Source organism: Silurus meridionalis, chromosome 26, assembly GCF_014805685.1.
Source record: "Silurus meridionalis isolate SWU-2019-XX chromosome 26, ASM1480568v1, whole genome shotgun sequence".
NCBI classification, from domain to species: domain Eukaryota; kingdom Metazoa; phylum Chordata; class Actinopteri; order Siluriformes; family Siluridae; genus Silurus; species Silurus meridionalis.
In genome coordinates this window covers 16,153,565-16,169,759 of record NC_060909.1, presented here as the reverse complement: position 1 = coordinate 16,169,759, position 16,195 = coordinate 16,153,565, and the positions used below count along the sequence as shown (strand labels likewise).

Below are 16,195 nucleotides of genomic sequence, written 5' to 3'. Positions count from 1 at the left end.
GCTTCAGCAGGTTACGTATTGTAATGGCGACTGGATTCGTTTTTTATTAATTTATTTTTATGTACATTAATTACAGAAGATTTAGGCCGCAGGTTATTCTGCAGGATTTATGACTCACAGAGTCACTATTTTTTCCCCTAGTTATCTGTGACCACAGACATTGTGTTACATGGCTATACACACACACCTTCTGTTTAGAAAGTCTACAGAAAAAGTATCGGTTGCAGAAGCATGAAATGTTCCCTTCCCTTTCCCTTTCCCTAGCATGCTATACATGAGTTGGATTGGAAGATCTTGAAAAGCCTGCTATTGAGACACAGGATCTTGAGTGGCCTGTTATCAAAATTGACCTCAACCCTATTGGACACCTTTGAGATGACTTGGAACCATGATTGGATCCCAGGCCTCCTCATCACATCTACATCAGTAGCTGACTTTACTAACACCCTTGGTTCTGAAGGAGTCCAAGGAATATATATATATATATATATATATATATAGATATAGGAATGTGGTGCGTGAGTCACGGCTGCATTCTGTCCCTCAAAACACGTAGGCCGTGTTTATCAAAACCCGTTTCTGGCTCCTACTGTGCTGGTTTCCTTTCAACTTTGCGAGAACACATGGCTTCCCGAACCCTAATATGATTAAAGTTTTATTCTAAGTAGCGGTTATTTTTCGCTCAGATATTGCAGTACAAGTGTGCAATAAATCATGTGAATAATGGGTCGGGGATGGAATGTGAATGAGCTGTCACTCAAACCTCTGCCAAAAACATGGAGTCTGCTGCAGTCCATTTGTGTCATGCAAGAATTCCATAGAAATGTAACGAAACACGGCCATGAATGATCGGAATTCTAAAAATGAGGCTTCCTGTTTGACCAGCAGTTCTATAATAAGATCAATTATATGTTTGTTTTTGATTGAATCATGATTGAAACATGGTGGTGGGGGGGACTGTTCTTGACATTCTCACTGACCACTTTATTTATCTTCTTGATCTTCTTACCATTATAGCCATCCACCTAAAGGTTCAATATGGTGTGCACTCTAAGATGTTTATTTAACACTTTTAACAATGGACATAAGTTTATTAGTTTGTTCCTTATAAATCTATCCATAATGAGTGACCCAGTGGTGACTATGGTGAGGAAAAACTCCCTGAGATGGTATGAAGAAGAAACCTTGAAAGGAACCAAACTCAATAAGGAACCCATCGTCATCTGGGTGGCACCGAATGTCCATTCATTACAGTTCCATCATCTTTGAGGAACTGTTATGTTTACATTTATATCAAGGTATGGTAGGATTTAAACTCACAACCTTCTGATCAAAGGACCAACAGCTTAACCACTGAGCTACCACTTCCCCCATAGTAGTATATGGGGAGTTGGTAATTCAGTGGATAAGTGCATGTACTTCAGATCTGAATATCATCAGTTCAAATCCCAGCCACACCACGCTGCTCCTGAGGCCCAAAGCAAGGCCCATAGCTGCTCAGTTGAATGAATGAGATAATTTGTTGTGCCATTGCCATTATCAAAGTCCCTTCACTTCAAATGTTTGGATGTATCTCTTGAGTTACATCTGCATGATTTATGCACTGCCTTCATCTGACTGCATGAATTGCTTGACCTGGTTCCTAATAAAAGTGGTATACGAGAGGAATTCGACGTGAATATCAACTTCTAATGAGAAAAATCCCATCACAGATTAGATATAAAAAGGTTTCCCCCCCTTATTTCGCTAAACTGGATAAATCAATTATGTCAACCTTTTCAAATGGGGCAATTTTCCAAGTTCGTGGACATGAATGAAATTGAGATATCAGCTAGCGCAAAACGGCAGCCTGCGCTACAGCCTTTGGCTTACAGGAGCACCCAACAGCTTCAAATCTAAGAAGAAGGAATGACATTCGTGTAGAAGGTGTGTCAGTTTTTCATTATCAACTGAGTTTTATTCAGGGGATGACTAAAGCTGAACAGAAATATTTGTCCTCCTGACCTAAACTATTAATTAATGATGATATATTTGGTAGTGAGTGTGTGTGTGATATTCACCGAGATTTTTTTTTGTAGTTTTGTAAAAAAAAACACAGGAAATTAAGTTAAAAACTCCAGTCTAAGATACATTTTTATTACAAAATGTATTCTTATTTTCTTGTTTGCTGGTTCTTTCTATGTGAAATTTATTTCTCTCTCCTTGTCCCTCTACTTTCCTTCTATCTCTCTCTTTCTGCTCCTCTCTGTTGAGTTATACATGCTCCTGAGGAACCAGTGACCAATGTTCCTGTCCTTCTCTTCTCTTCACACTACCTCTGGTGGCCAATTTAAATGAGGTAACTCATAAGTTGTTGAACTTTTGAATGGAAGATCTGCCATCTGTGCAGATGGGGATGGTTCCACATTGACAGGCTAAGGATTCATGAACTTACTCAGCAACTCAAAAAATGTGAGTATGGATTTGGACTGTAATTGATATCAACAGTCTACTATAATGACTTAGCAGTAAAAAGTTCACCTCAGCAATGATAGAACTGTAAAGAATGGACATTTGGTGCCACCCAGATGAGGATGGGTTTCCATTTGAGTTCCTCATGCTACTGAGCCACTGACTCGCTCATTAGGGATAAATTTACAATTATAAAGAACAATCTTATAGGCTCGAAACATACATTCTATTTATACAACTTTATAACCTCTTTATCTGTAAAGCTACTTTGAGACATTGAATTGAACTGAATTAAAAGCTAATTATGGCTCGGTGATGAATCCAGTCAAGACACATTTGAATCGTCACATGTGACAAAGACATACAGTGTAAAAACAGATATAAAAATAAAAGTGCTTGTGTCTTATGTTGTTTTACCAAGTATTATACTGAATATGGCTGAAATGACAATACAAGCTACTTGACTTGAATTAATGTCTACAGATTTTAATATAAAAAGGACATTTGTTACCAGGGGTAGACGAAGTAGACGTCATTGAGTGCCACCTTGTACAATTGTATAGGATAGTGATTAAGGCGTTAGAGCTTTGGATCCTGGCCTCGCCAAGAAAAACTGGAATAGTCTGGTGTCTCAATATTTTAGTGCATGCTGTGCAGTCAGCAAGGCATAAACATGATTCTGGGTATTTGTTTCGTCTCCAATGAAGAACTTTGATTAAATGCTAAACTGCACCCATTCAGCTGATGTACAATCATTGATTGGAGAAGAGAAGAAAAGGCCTTCGAGACAGCAGTGAACAGAGCATCTAATGTTCTAATCTTTTCCGAGCGCTAACCGCTAGCATTTGTATTGTATCTGTGTCTTGCTCATATTAAACACATTGTGTTTATCCCAAGGAAATTCACCCACAACAGTAGTAAAGAAGTGAAGTAGCATAAGAAATGGAAAAAAAACATGCATCGTTAGCAGTCTATCGCCGAAGAAGCAGTTCGAAGTTGTCTTACCGCCGTCCACGTCCTCGCTGCCGAAATGGTTCCTATAAAACAGCATGAGCTCGATTCGGTAGCACTTATACAAGGTGACCAGGAAGACAAGCAAGAGGAGAATGGCACCCAGTCCACCAGCCAGCTCGACTGTATACATGAGCTCTGCTGAGAAAGACAGAGAGAGAGAGAGACAGAGAGAGAAAGAGAAAGATGGGAACAAAAGAGTTTTATTCGCAACTTCACAAATTCGTCTCTATTGAATTAACATTTGACCGAGGAAAAAAAAGACTCTGTAGCATTTCTTTAAGTAGCTCTAGGGTAGAAGCTCGTTAGACACTACTCCCTCCTGACAACCCCCCCAACACACACACACACACACAAGCTTAGTGCTAAATGGAAACGCTGCTCGTGAACAGTTTTCTGTGGGTCACAAAGATCCGAGCGGATCAAACGATTAGTGTTCAAGCAGCCGCTTTTCATAGATGATCGAACTTCTTTCGGAGCCTCGTTATCCATCATTTCCCCGCTTCCACGACAACATCCGATAAAAGTTGAGCAAGGGAATATTCCGGCGTCCGGATGCGTATGGAGCGTTTAATACGGAGAACAGGCGACCCACCGACGCCCGGAGGAAGTGATGCGGAAAAGGATGTAAGCCATTCTGCCAATTAGACATAGTTAAAGCACTTTTTTTCTTCTTTCCTCCTTCACGTTAAAAAAGCACAGTTGTGTAGCTCCATCGCAAAGAGTGAATTGAAACGGACCAAATCCTCCGGAGCACTTAAGGAAAAATTGATTCTGGTCGAACTCATCACGGCTTCAATTGCCACTTTCGAATAGTGCAAGGATTCGTGTAGCATGCAGATAGAATACAGAGGTTAAATTCAAGCTGGACTAGTCAGTGTGTGTGTGTGTGTGTGTGTGTGTGTGTGTAGCTGGCTTGCTCAGTCTGTAGGCATGGCCCATCAGCCGACTAATGTTTGCTTGTTCTGCTATGTACTGCATTTGTCTCAATACATCGCAGGGGTTCATACAAAGCAATTTTGGACCACAATGATCAGCGCAAGGATACACACACACACAGTGTGTACACAATCTCACAGGCCTAGAAGCTGTAATTGGGCCCACTTTGTACCTCCTGCCCCTATATCCCCCCCTTTTTCTCCATTCACTCTACTCTTTCTTACAACGGTACCGTTGTATTCGGACCATACTGTATCTGCCATCACACGTCCATCACACATCCGTCCCTGCTGCGCTCTCCCTTTCTTCCCTTTTCTCTCGCTCTGTTTCTTTCTCTCTGTCCATCGCTCTTCCTCTGTCCCCCTGACCGCCGTCTAGATTAAGACAAATTATCTGTGAACTGGCAGGTCTATGCTTCACTTATGTGCCAATAGATTTTACAAAGCCACTTGGTGTTGTGTGATTCATCATTCCTCCTCTTTCTCTCTCTCTCTCTCTCTCTCTCTCTCTCTCGTTCTCTTTCTTCCTCAGATGGAGCTGCTGCCGTCTCGATCTGTCAGAGCTGATATTTGGACAGCGACTGCTGAGGAATCAGTCACTGATATTTGCTCTGTTCTAGGAAAAGAGAATGCAGGGATGAGTCAGGAAAGAAACTGAGAGAAGGAAAAGAAGAAGAAAAAGAAGGAAGAGAATGTGAAGGGGTGGGGGTGGGGTGGTGAGATAGATGAGGTTCATTGTTTGGAGGCGTAGTGTCATGCAAATGGAAAGAAAAAAGGAGCTTAGCTGATTTGCCTTCCTGACACTGAACGCCTCTTGTGTGTTTGTGTGGCTGGGGAAGAAGAAGAAGATGAACAAAAAGAAAAAGATAATGCTTTGTTTAATGTTTGCAAACATGCGGCGAGTGAAATCGGTTGGGACCCTATGGTCTGGTACCCTTTCATTTGGTACTGCTCATAAGATGATGTGCTTTTTGAACATCCTATTTCCACATTGAGTCCCCATTTGCTGCTATAATACCCTCCACTCTTTTTGGAAGATGTTCCACTAGATTTTGTGTTTATTCAGCCATAAGAGTGTTAGTAAACTCTAGTACTGATGGAGGGTGAGGAGGCCTTTGCAGTAGTCAGGGTTCCAATCCATCTTAAAGGTGTTCAGTGGATTGAGGGTTGGTTTTGTTCACAGGGACACTGGAACAGTTTGGGTCTCCCAGTTCAACTTTGCACCATGATAATCAGAACACATGATCTCACAAGCTGTAATTAAGTCTTAGAGTCCACACTGTATATCCTGCACTCTCTTTCACCCATTCTATCTCTCTCTTTTTCTTTCCCTCCATGCATATCCTCTGTCACCCTGACCCCTGCATTGTGTGACTCCAACTGTGGGGTAACAGTTTAAAGAGGAACCCTATAAAAGTGCGGTGTCCCAATTTTGTACATACACTGTATATTATCTCTGTCTATCAATACCGCAAGATTAGGCTAATTCTAGCATTATAATTCTAACATTTCTAGTTATGGCTGAAGCAGACACACATACTTGTCCTTCATCCACAGTCACAGTTCAGCCATCGTTACTTCGCAGTCTGAAAGCAGCACTGCAAAATATGCGATTGCAAAACCGCAGTGCACAAGCTGTCAGCGTAGAGACACCTCTGGTGCCATTGATAACTTATTATAGGTGCTGTCAGCGCCGGGCGATGTAATGAAAACAACAATTATCGCTTACATAACGGCTACACAAGCGGTGAGCAAAAGCATGGGAAAGATTTATAGCCTGGGTCACTCAGTGGGCATCAACTAAAACTGATCCTGGCACCACTAAACTGGTTCTGAAACAGGGGAAAAACCTGGCCAACAGGTCCCACCTCTGCTCTTCAGGACTGTTTTGACTGCTCTGACTGGGACATGTTTAGGGAGGCTGCAACCAACGGTGGTTCCATCAACTTGGAGGAATACACATCAGTGACCAGCTACAAGCAAGTGCGTTGATGATGTGACCATCTCCAAGACCATCACTACACACTCCAACCAGAAGCCGTGGATGACTGCAAAAGTGCGTGCGCTGCTTAAAATCTAGACAGCCTTAAGAACAAAACTCACACACTGCAAGAGAATCCACAGTCAGTTCTAGAGCAGAGGAGACACCCGGCGCATGTGGCAGGGCATCAAGGTGATCGCAAGACAACTTTACCCGCTTGTGACCGTGACACCTCCCTCCCATATGCATCTTCAATGCCCGATTTGAGGTGCAGAACAACATGGACGCAGGGAAGACCACCCCTCCTCCCAGCGACCATGTGCTCTGTCTAGCCACAGCTGAAGTGAGGAAAAATCTATGCAGAGTTAACCCATGGAAGGATGCTGGACCAGTGCCTCGAGACAACGACCATTGTCCCAAAAGCACCAAAGTACATCTGGTGGAGAACCTCACCTGGTCACTTAACACCAGCTCATTACCAAGGAAGCCCAGCAGCGCCTCTACTTCCTGAGCAGGCTGAGGAAAGACCATCTCCCTCTGCCTATTCTAACCATGTTCTACAGAGGGACCACTGAGAGCATCCTCAGCAGCTGCATCACTGCCTGGTTTGGGAACTGCACTGTCTCGGATCGCAAGACCCTTCCGAGGATAGTGAGGATGGCAGAGAAGATCATCTGAGTCTTTCTCCCTTCTATCACAAACATTTGCAGCACACGCTACTGCACATCCTCAAAGCCATCAGCATTGCGGATGACCCCACACACCCCTCACACACACCCCTCACACACTCTCCTACCATAAGGAAAGAGACTCAGAAGCATTCGTGCCTCACATCCAGACTATGCAACAGTTTTTTCCCTCAGGCCATCAGGCTCCATAACACACAGAACTGAACTGTACAAAACACACACACACACATCTAACTGTGTGCTACTGAACTGTACAACCTGAACTCAACACACACTCATTACTCATCTCAATCCATTCCACCACCCATGTTATATTCATATTATTTTTATATTTAATCATATTATACTGTTTACCCAGCTGTTTTGCACCCTCGACTGCTGCTACTGCTGTTTTGCACAACATTTATAGTTCTCTTTTGCACATTACTGTATAACATATACAGTAGGTCTACTGGTCGGCGCTATTTTGTGTTTGTGTCCCACACTGTCTTGTGTTGTCTGTCTGCACTGTTTTTTTTGTCTGCACTTGGTTGCATACGATACACTTTATGTGGCAAGGATACTTAGTTTAGACCTTAACTCTGTTTCTGTGTTCTGTTATGTAGCTTTATGTTGTGTGATGCAGCTTTATGTTGTTTAATGTAGCACCAGGGTTCTGGAGGAACGTTGTCTCATTTCACTGTGTATTGCGTCAGCTAAATATGGCAGAAATAACAATAAAAGCTTCTTGACTTGACTTTGACTTCATTTTCATTTGTATAGCACTTTTAACAATGGGCATTCTGATGACATAACTTTGTGCTCCAGTACATCTGATCAAACATTATCAACTTGTGCTTTTTAATATTATCTCTTTTTCTACCCATCCTGAGGCATCCTGAGGTTGTGCTAGCTCAAGTCACGTCCCACCTCATGAAGACCTTTAAAGAAGTAGATGCCGACCCCGCAAACATCCCGAACCGTCTAGAGACGTACCAGTGCCATTTGGATTCCACTTCATGTAGAGTTTGGACATTGGACTTTAAGTGTTTAAAGGCTCTGGCACGTAGAAGCTGGTGTTGGATGTATGATAATCTCAAATGTTGAGCTATTTTATAGGAGTTGCTCAGTAGCTCCTGGTTCCACAACGTCATCTGACTATATAAGACTGTAGAAAGGACATTACTTATAATCTTACATTTTAGTGCTCATGTTAGTTCTCACTCTCTGGTGTTTTGTATTGTTTTAAAGACTATAATCACACTCTTGATATCACCCAAATGAGGATGGGTTAAATTTTTGAGTCTGGTTCCTCTTAAGGTTTCTTGCTCATAGCATCTAAGAGAGTTTTTCCTTGTCCCATTCGCCCCAAGTTTCATCATCAGGGATAAATACACATTGCTTGTGCATTGTGCATTGATTGCTGTGGCATGGAAAATCTCTGTCATATCGCATTAGGAAGAAACCTTGAAATAAAACCAGGCGCAAAAGGAAATCACATCCTCATCTGGGTGGCACTGAAGGTCCATTCACTAATAGTCCCATCATTGTTGAGGTGCACTGTTCAAAGATAGATGCTTAAATACCAAACTGGTCATGCAACCTGTGGTCTGGGGCCAGTTCAATTTACAAAACTACAAAGAAAAGGGGCGAAACTCCAATCACTTAGGGTTGGGATCAAATGTGGAAGCATGACGCAGTACCTGCTGTACCACCACAACAACCTCTATTTCCGAGGGTTTCTGAATCATTCCTCAAAAAATACCCAAACAATAGAGTAGCGCTGATCCAAAAGTCAATAGTGAACATTAGGATGCTCGCACAATGAGCTGAACGGAGAAGTTCATTACTCTTAACTGCTATTAAACAGGGGGAAAGAAAACGGGAAAAAAAAGAGAGAAAAATAAAGGGAACGGGGTCGTTTTTTCAAACGGCACAAATTACAGCATGGATGAGTGCGGTGGCTAATTAAGTTTAAAAGAGAAAGCAATATGTAACAGGTAGAAATGCATCTTCAAAGCAGCTTTGTACTCTAATTTAAACACATCCTCTAATTAGATGGCCTATTTTTCAGACTCTCCGGGGCTGAAGGGCTCTTAAAGGTACATGAGAGAGAGAGAGAGAGAGAGAGAGGACTGCATTCATAGTTAAACACAGTAGATCATCGTGCATACTGCATATATAGCAATATGTGTGTTTGTGTGTAGGTGCTTCACAGTGATTCTCCCACTTATTCAGGGTCGGACCCTCATCGAAGAGCCCCCGAAACGATCGTACTCCGCAGACTCCGCGACAGTGCGGCAGTAGATCTGAAAGCCATTAATACTGCAGCATTACACTCATGAAATAAACATCTGAGCACAGGATGTGAACACCGTGTCTTCATACCAGAAAGATTAAGAACCGAAAGCCAGGCGCTCCAGAGATGTTTCCGCAAGTTTTTTTTTCTGAGTAAATCCTTTCCATATGCTGCATCAAATGAAAGCTCCTGGTGGGGGAAAAAAAGAAGACACTCCGGCGTTCAGAATTATGCGGGCGAGCTGTGTTAACCACCACAGCTTTCACAAGGTAATAACATTCCGAGCACAACATCTTGTTCCGCTGCTCTGCTGATCTCGCTTTGAGCTCTAATGATTTGTGCTCACTAGAGTGTCAGTGGGAGGGAATTTTCAAATATATCAAAATCTGCATGGCAAATAAAGTTCTCCTGACCAGATTTTGGAATTTACCAATCTTTTCAAGAAAAATGGTAGTGCATGCTCCTTGCAGGGGCTTCTATTTAGAAGGTGTGGCACTTGACAAATGACCTTTGTAGGGTCAAGGGCTGGTGTGGTGGGAATTAACCCTACAAACTCCTTAATGGCCAATGCCTTAACCAGTGAGGTACCAGTGTATATTTGAAACATCACAAATAATTTTTTCTGCCTATAATTTATTAGAACAAATAAACACTTCCTCTCAACTCTTGATCGTTGGACAGCTCCTGGACAGGAAGAGATTTTGACATATTTTGACCTGACTCACAATGTTGACGATTACAGAATCGCCTGAGCTGCATAACAGCTCTGGGACAGCTTGAAATGGAAATCTATTGAGCTAACACTAAGATCTACTGTAGGAACTAGAGCTACTGTAAGATCTAGGTACTGCATTACAGCATTTGATTAAGTTAAAACCAAGATGAATCTGGACAAAGTCGTCTTATTAACTCATTTTGTTTTGGGACAAGTGATTTTGGGGGAGGTGGTAGCTCAGTGGTTAAGTCTTTGGACTCAAAAGGTTACAAGTTCAAACCCCGGCAGCAAGCAGTCATTGATGCAAGTAACCCTTAACTGCTCTGGTGTTAGTCCCTCTGAATAGGGGTGTCTGTCAAATGCCATAAATGTACTGTAAATGCTGTAATTTAAACTAATTCTTGCTTGTGTTCTAGAACCAAAGTCCCTGGTCCAAAACTAATCTCTTCCCAGGCAAGGCAGGCTTGAACCTAAGCATCAGAACAATAGCATGGGTAACTAATTTCATGTTCTTCACTGCATTAAATACATCTAGTCATTAAAAATTACTTGAGCCAGATTGGTCCCCCAAAGGCTCCCTGTACAAACCTTTCATGGAGAAATGCACTGGGGATCTCCAGTGGAGGATTGTTCACTGGGTGGGCAAAAACAGTTACGTGGCACACAACAGCCCCACTGTAGAGAATACATTTCACTTCTGCAACACAGAAGAGTCAGTAGACCACTTGTTTTTATCCTATTATAGGCTGAGAGGGCTGTTCCTGGGCTCTAGAAGGATGGGTCAAAGACCTGGGCAAAAGTCTTTATCTTTGGGCCCTAATACTTACACTTAGACAGAAAATGTATCTGCCTTATCAAATATCTGATAGAAGAATTAAAGCTGGCAATCTGGTTAACCAGGAAAAGAAAACTGAAAGGAGAAGGTACTGTAGATCCTGAGGTGGTGGTAAAAGGGATCATATTTGCTAGGTTCAGGGCAGAGTTTGCCTATTAATAAACTAACAAACAATCTTATTGGTTTTATTAATGCCTGGGTACTGAATGATGTTCTGTGCACACAGGACCACCAGCTGCTTTTAAATGTCTGACTTTTTAACATGTGGTCCTTTTTAATCCAAATATTACTTATTAATGTGTACATATGTATTTTTCACCCTTTTTTTTTACTCACACTGGTATTTATTCACTATTATGGTGGAAAATAAGTATTTGGTCAATAACAAAAGTTCATCTCAATACTTTGTTATATACCCTTTGTTGGCAATGACAGGGATCAAATGTTTTCTGTAAGTCTCCACAAGGTTTTTACACACTGTTGCTGGTAGTTTGGCCCATTCCTCCATGCAGATCTCCTCTAGAGCAGTGATGTTTTGGGGCTGTCGCTGGGCAACGCGAATTTTCAACTCCCTCCAAAGATTTTCTATGGGGTTGAGATCTGGAGACTGGCTAGGCCACTCCAGGACCTAGTAATGGTTCTTGCAAAGCCACTCCTTCGTTTGCCTGGGCGGTGTGTTTGGGATCATGGTCATGCTGAAAGACCCAGCCATGTTTCATCTTAAATGCCCTTGCTGATGGAAGGAGGTTTTCACTCAAAATCTTACGATACATGGCCCCATTCATTCTTTCCTTTACACTGATCATGGTCCCTCGGCAAAAAAACAGCCCCAAAGCATGATGTTTCCACCCCCATGCTTCACAGTAGGTATGGTGTTCTTTGGATGCAACTCAGCATTCTTTCTCCTCCAAACATGACAATTTGAGTTTTTACCAAGAAGTTTTGGTTTCATCTGCCCATATGACATTCTTCCAATCCACTTCTGGATCATCCAAATGCTTTCGAGCAAACTTTAGACGGGCCCGACATGTACTGGCTTAAGCAGGGGGACACGTCTGGCACTGCAGGATTTGAGTCCCTGGTGGCGTAGTGTGTTACTGATGGTAGCCTTTGTTACTTTGGTCCCAGCTCTCTGCAGGTCATTCACTAGTGTGGTTTTGGGATTTTTGCTCACCGTTCTTGTGATCATTTTGTCCCCACGGGGTGAGATCTTGCGTGGAGCCCCAGATCGAGGGAGATTATCAGTAGTTGTATGTCTTCCATTTTCTAATAATTGCTCCCACAGTTGATTTCTTCACACCAAGCTGCTTACCTATTGCAGATTCAGTCTTCCCAGCCTGGTGCAGATCTACAATTTTGTTTCTGGTGCCCTTTGACAGCTCTTTGGTCTTGGCCATAGTGGAGATTGGAGTCTGACTGTTTGAGGTTGTGGACAGGTGTCTTTTATACTGATAACGAGTTCAAACAGGTGGCATTTATACAGGTAACAAGTGGAGGACAGAGGAGCCTCTTAAAAAAGAAGTTACAGGTCTGTGAGAGCCAGAAATCCTGCTTTTTTGTAGGTGACCAAATACTTATTTTCCACCATACTTTGCAAATAATTTTTTTTAAAAAATCAGACAATGTGATTTTCTGGATTTTTTTTCTCATTTTGTCTCTCATAGTTGAAGTGTACCTATGATGAAAATTACAGGCCTCTCTCATCTTTTTAAGTCGGAGAACTTGCACAATTGGTGGCTGACTAAATACTTTTTTGCCCCACTGTATGTAACTAATAAAAAAAAGACTAGCATTATTTAGCTACTAATGTTATGTTAACATAGTGTAATACAAATACAGGTGTGTGAAAAGCCTAAATAGTAATTTTAGTAGTATACTAACTTTCAATTTCCGTCCCTCCTTCCTTCCTTCCTTCCTTCCTACCTACCTTACTTTCTTCCTACCTACATACATCCCTTCCTTCCTTCCTTCCCTCCTACCTACATACCTTCCTTCTTACCTACCTACCTTCCTTACATCCTTCATTCCTACCTACATACCTTCCTTACCTCCTTCATTCCTACCTACCTTCCTTACCTCCTTCATTCCTACCTACATACCTACATACCTTCCTTACCTCCTACCTACCTACCTACCTACCTACCTACCTTCCTTCCTTCCTACCTACCTACCTACCTTCCTTACCTCCTACCTACCTACCTACCTACCTACCTTCCTTCCTTCCTTCCTTCCTTCCTTCCTTCCTGACTACCTAGCACATGTCCCTTCGGCAGCTTGACAAGTTTTTATCTGACCCCTAACATTCTATGATTAGTAGACTAGCTACTTCTTTCTTTCTTTCTTTCTTTCTTCTTTCTTTCTTTCTTTCTTTCTTTCTTTCTTTCTTTCTTTCTTTCTTTCTTTCTTTCTTTCTTTCTTTCTTTCTTTCTTTCTTTCTTTCTTTCTTTCTTTCTTTCTTTCTTTCTTTCTTTCTTTCTTTCTTTCTTTCTTTCTTTCTTTCTTTCTCCGGACTTTGCATGTGTCCCTGTTTCAGCTCAAGAAGTTTGCTCTGACCCCTTAAATTCTCAGACCCTCTACTGCTGTTCCATCAAGAGAGTCCTGACCAGTTGCATGCCCGCCCTCAACCGCAAGGCTCTACCTTGGAGCAGCGAGAACAGCCGAACTCATCACGCGCAACAGACTCGCGACTTTACAGGACATCAACCGGACACGGTGCCTGAGGAAGGCTCACGAAATCACCTCAGACCTCAAGTCACTCAGCACACAATCTGTTTTTCAATCTGCCATCTGGCAAACTGCGTTTGGAGCACCTAGTCACGGACGAGCCGCATGAAGAACAATCTTACCTGCAGGTTAAGAAGTTTCGAAATAGCCTGATAGCATGTGGCCTGATTCATTCATCTGTTATCATGTATTTATGATTTACACCTACTGTATAATCAACACAGTTCTGGTCATGCTGTTTATACTGTTTTCCCCACCTACATGTATCATATTTCTGTATATACCGTGAGTCTATGTTCAGAGTGAGAAATAAACTTATTTTAACATGCCATTTTGAACAAAACGGCTAAGAAAACCCGCCACAGGATGCAAAAAATCTTCAACAGACTCAAATGTTTGAGTAGCAGGGGGTCTTCCATTAGTCATGTTATTATTGTAGTTCGAGATAATAACATAATTGCTTAATTATATCGATCATGACACATCTTTCCGCTTCCCACACTGCTGGGATGACTGAGATGAGTGTCATATTGTATCTGGTTATGGACAGATGTATGACAAATTAAAGGAAAAAAAAAGACGTGTTTAGTAGCGTGCAGGCCACCGTGAAGCGCCTGAGCAGCTTCAATGCACTTCAATGCACTGCGCCTTCTGAAAGACGTTTCTTTCTAAAAGTCTTGGTGTTTTGCTGTTGATGGAGAGAGAATGGAGAGCGACTGTCTCGCTTGTCTCTCACAGATGTTCACTTGGGATGAGATCTGGTGTCTGGGAAGGTCAAAGCATGATATCATCATCAAACAGTTCATTGAGTCTTCGGTGTATGGGTGTTGATGTAGTCACACGAGAGGAGTAGAAACATGTCTTTGTTGGATAGGGGACGACGAGTCAGGATCTCTGGATAGCTCAATCCATCTGTTCCTTTGAAGTGAACTTCCATATGCATAACAGAGCATAATTGTTTCCTGGAATTGGTCATACGTGTGTCTTTTTGTGCTCTAAGCGGAGATTGGAACCAATGAGTTCCAATCCCAGCCACACTAAGCTGCTACTTCTGGGCCCCTGAGCAAGGCCCTTAACACCTTAGATACTCAGTTGTATGAATTAGACAAATGTATCTAGACATTGTACCAGCTCCGGTTGTGTCCCACCTCATGAAGATTTTGGACCTTCAAAGAGGAGATGCTGAACCTATAAAGATCCCAAACCATCTAGAGATGTGCCAGCTCCAGTTGCATTCCACTTTATGAAGATTTTAGACTTTGAGGACTCTTAATCGATACTCAAAATAACAATCTACATGTGCTGTTTCTCCATCATTGAACATTTAAAGGCTTTAGGCATGAATGAGTTGGTATTGAATCTATAATGATCTCAGATGTTTAGCTCATTTATGAGTTGCTCTGGAGCACTTGGTTATACAGCACAACTCCAGCTGACTGTATAAGACTGTAGAAAGGACATTACTCACAATCACAGTGCTCATGATATTTCTTTTCAAGTGTTTTGTAATACTAATGATTTATAATCACACTCTTGGTGTCACCCAGATGAGGATGGGTTCCCTTTTCGAAAATGGTTCCTCTTAAGGTTTCTTCCTAATAACATCTAAGAGTTTTTTCCTGTCAACACTCACCCAAGGCTTGTTCCTAGGTTAAATACACAAATGTCAGTAATTTTCTATCATTCTTACACTCTGTAAAGCCCCAGGTAAAATGTTGGTACTATAACTAGTAAAGGGGGAGAGGTAGCTGATATGATGGAGAGGAGAAAGGTAAACATTCTGTGTTTTCAGGAAACCAAGTGGAAAGGGAGTAAGGCCAGGAACATTGAAGGTGGGTTTAAACTGTTCTATCATGGTGTGGATGGAAAGAGAAATAGTGTAGGGGTGATCCGGGAGGAAGAGTACAGTAAGAGTGTAGTGGAGGTGAAGAGAGTTTCTGATAGGGTGATGAACGTGAAGCTGAAAGTTGAAGGGGTGATGATAAATGTCATCAGTGCCTATGCTCCACAAGTGAATTGTGAGATGGGGAAAAAGGAGGATTTCTGGAGAGAGTCAGATGAAGTGGAGAAGAGTGTACCTAAAAATGGAAGATTGGTGATTGGGGCAGATTTCAATGGCCATTTTGGTTAAGGAAACAGAGGTGATGAGGAGGTGATGGGTACGTATGGCTTTAAGGAGAAGAATGTGGAAGGGCAGATGGTGGTAGATTTTGCAAAAATAATGGAAATGGAAGTGGTGAACACTTATTTTAAGAAGAGTGAGGAGCATAGAACATATAAGAGTGCACTAAGTTCTATGCAGGAGATGCAATCTAGATGGCGGCACAAACGATGCATCTCTTTCTCCGACATCAGTGTTTATTTGTGCATCATCTTTTTTATTGTATTTACAATTTTCAATTCCTCTGTGTCTGCACAAAGAGTGGCATTAACAAATAAAAACCTTGAAGGAGATTGGAGACTGTAAGGTGTTGGCAGTGGACAGTGTAGATAGACAGCATCAGGAGGTGATCTGTAGAATGGCTTTGGAGGTGAAGAAGAAGAGGAGGAGAGTGGGAACTGAAAGAAGAATA

General features: G+C 42.0%; 1 protein-coding gene across 1 annotated transcript in view; it reads right to left on the bottom strand.

Moving 5' to 3' along the window:
• LOC124379808 (interleukin-1 receptor accessory protein-like 1-B) overlaps nt 1–16,195 on the bottom strand; it is a 322,414-nt gene that overhangs the window by 22,634 nt on the left and 283,585 nt on the right. The window contains exon 9 of the mRNA XM_046840387.1: nt 3,457–3,603. Coding sequence (XP_046696343.1) covers nt 3,457–3,603 — 147 coding nt within the window. The remainder of the gene's footprint in view (nt 1–3,456; nt 3,604–16,195) is intronic.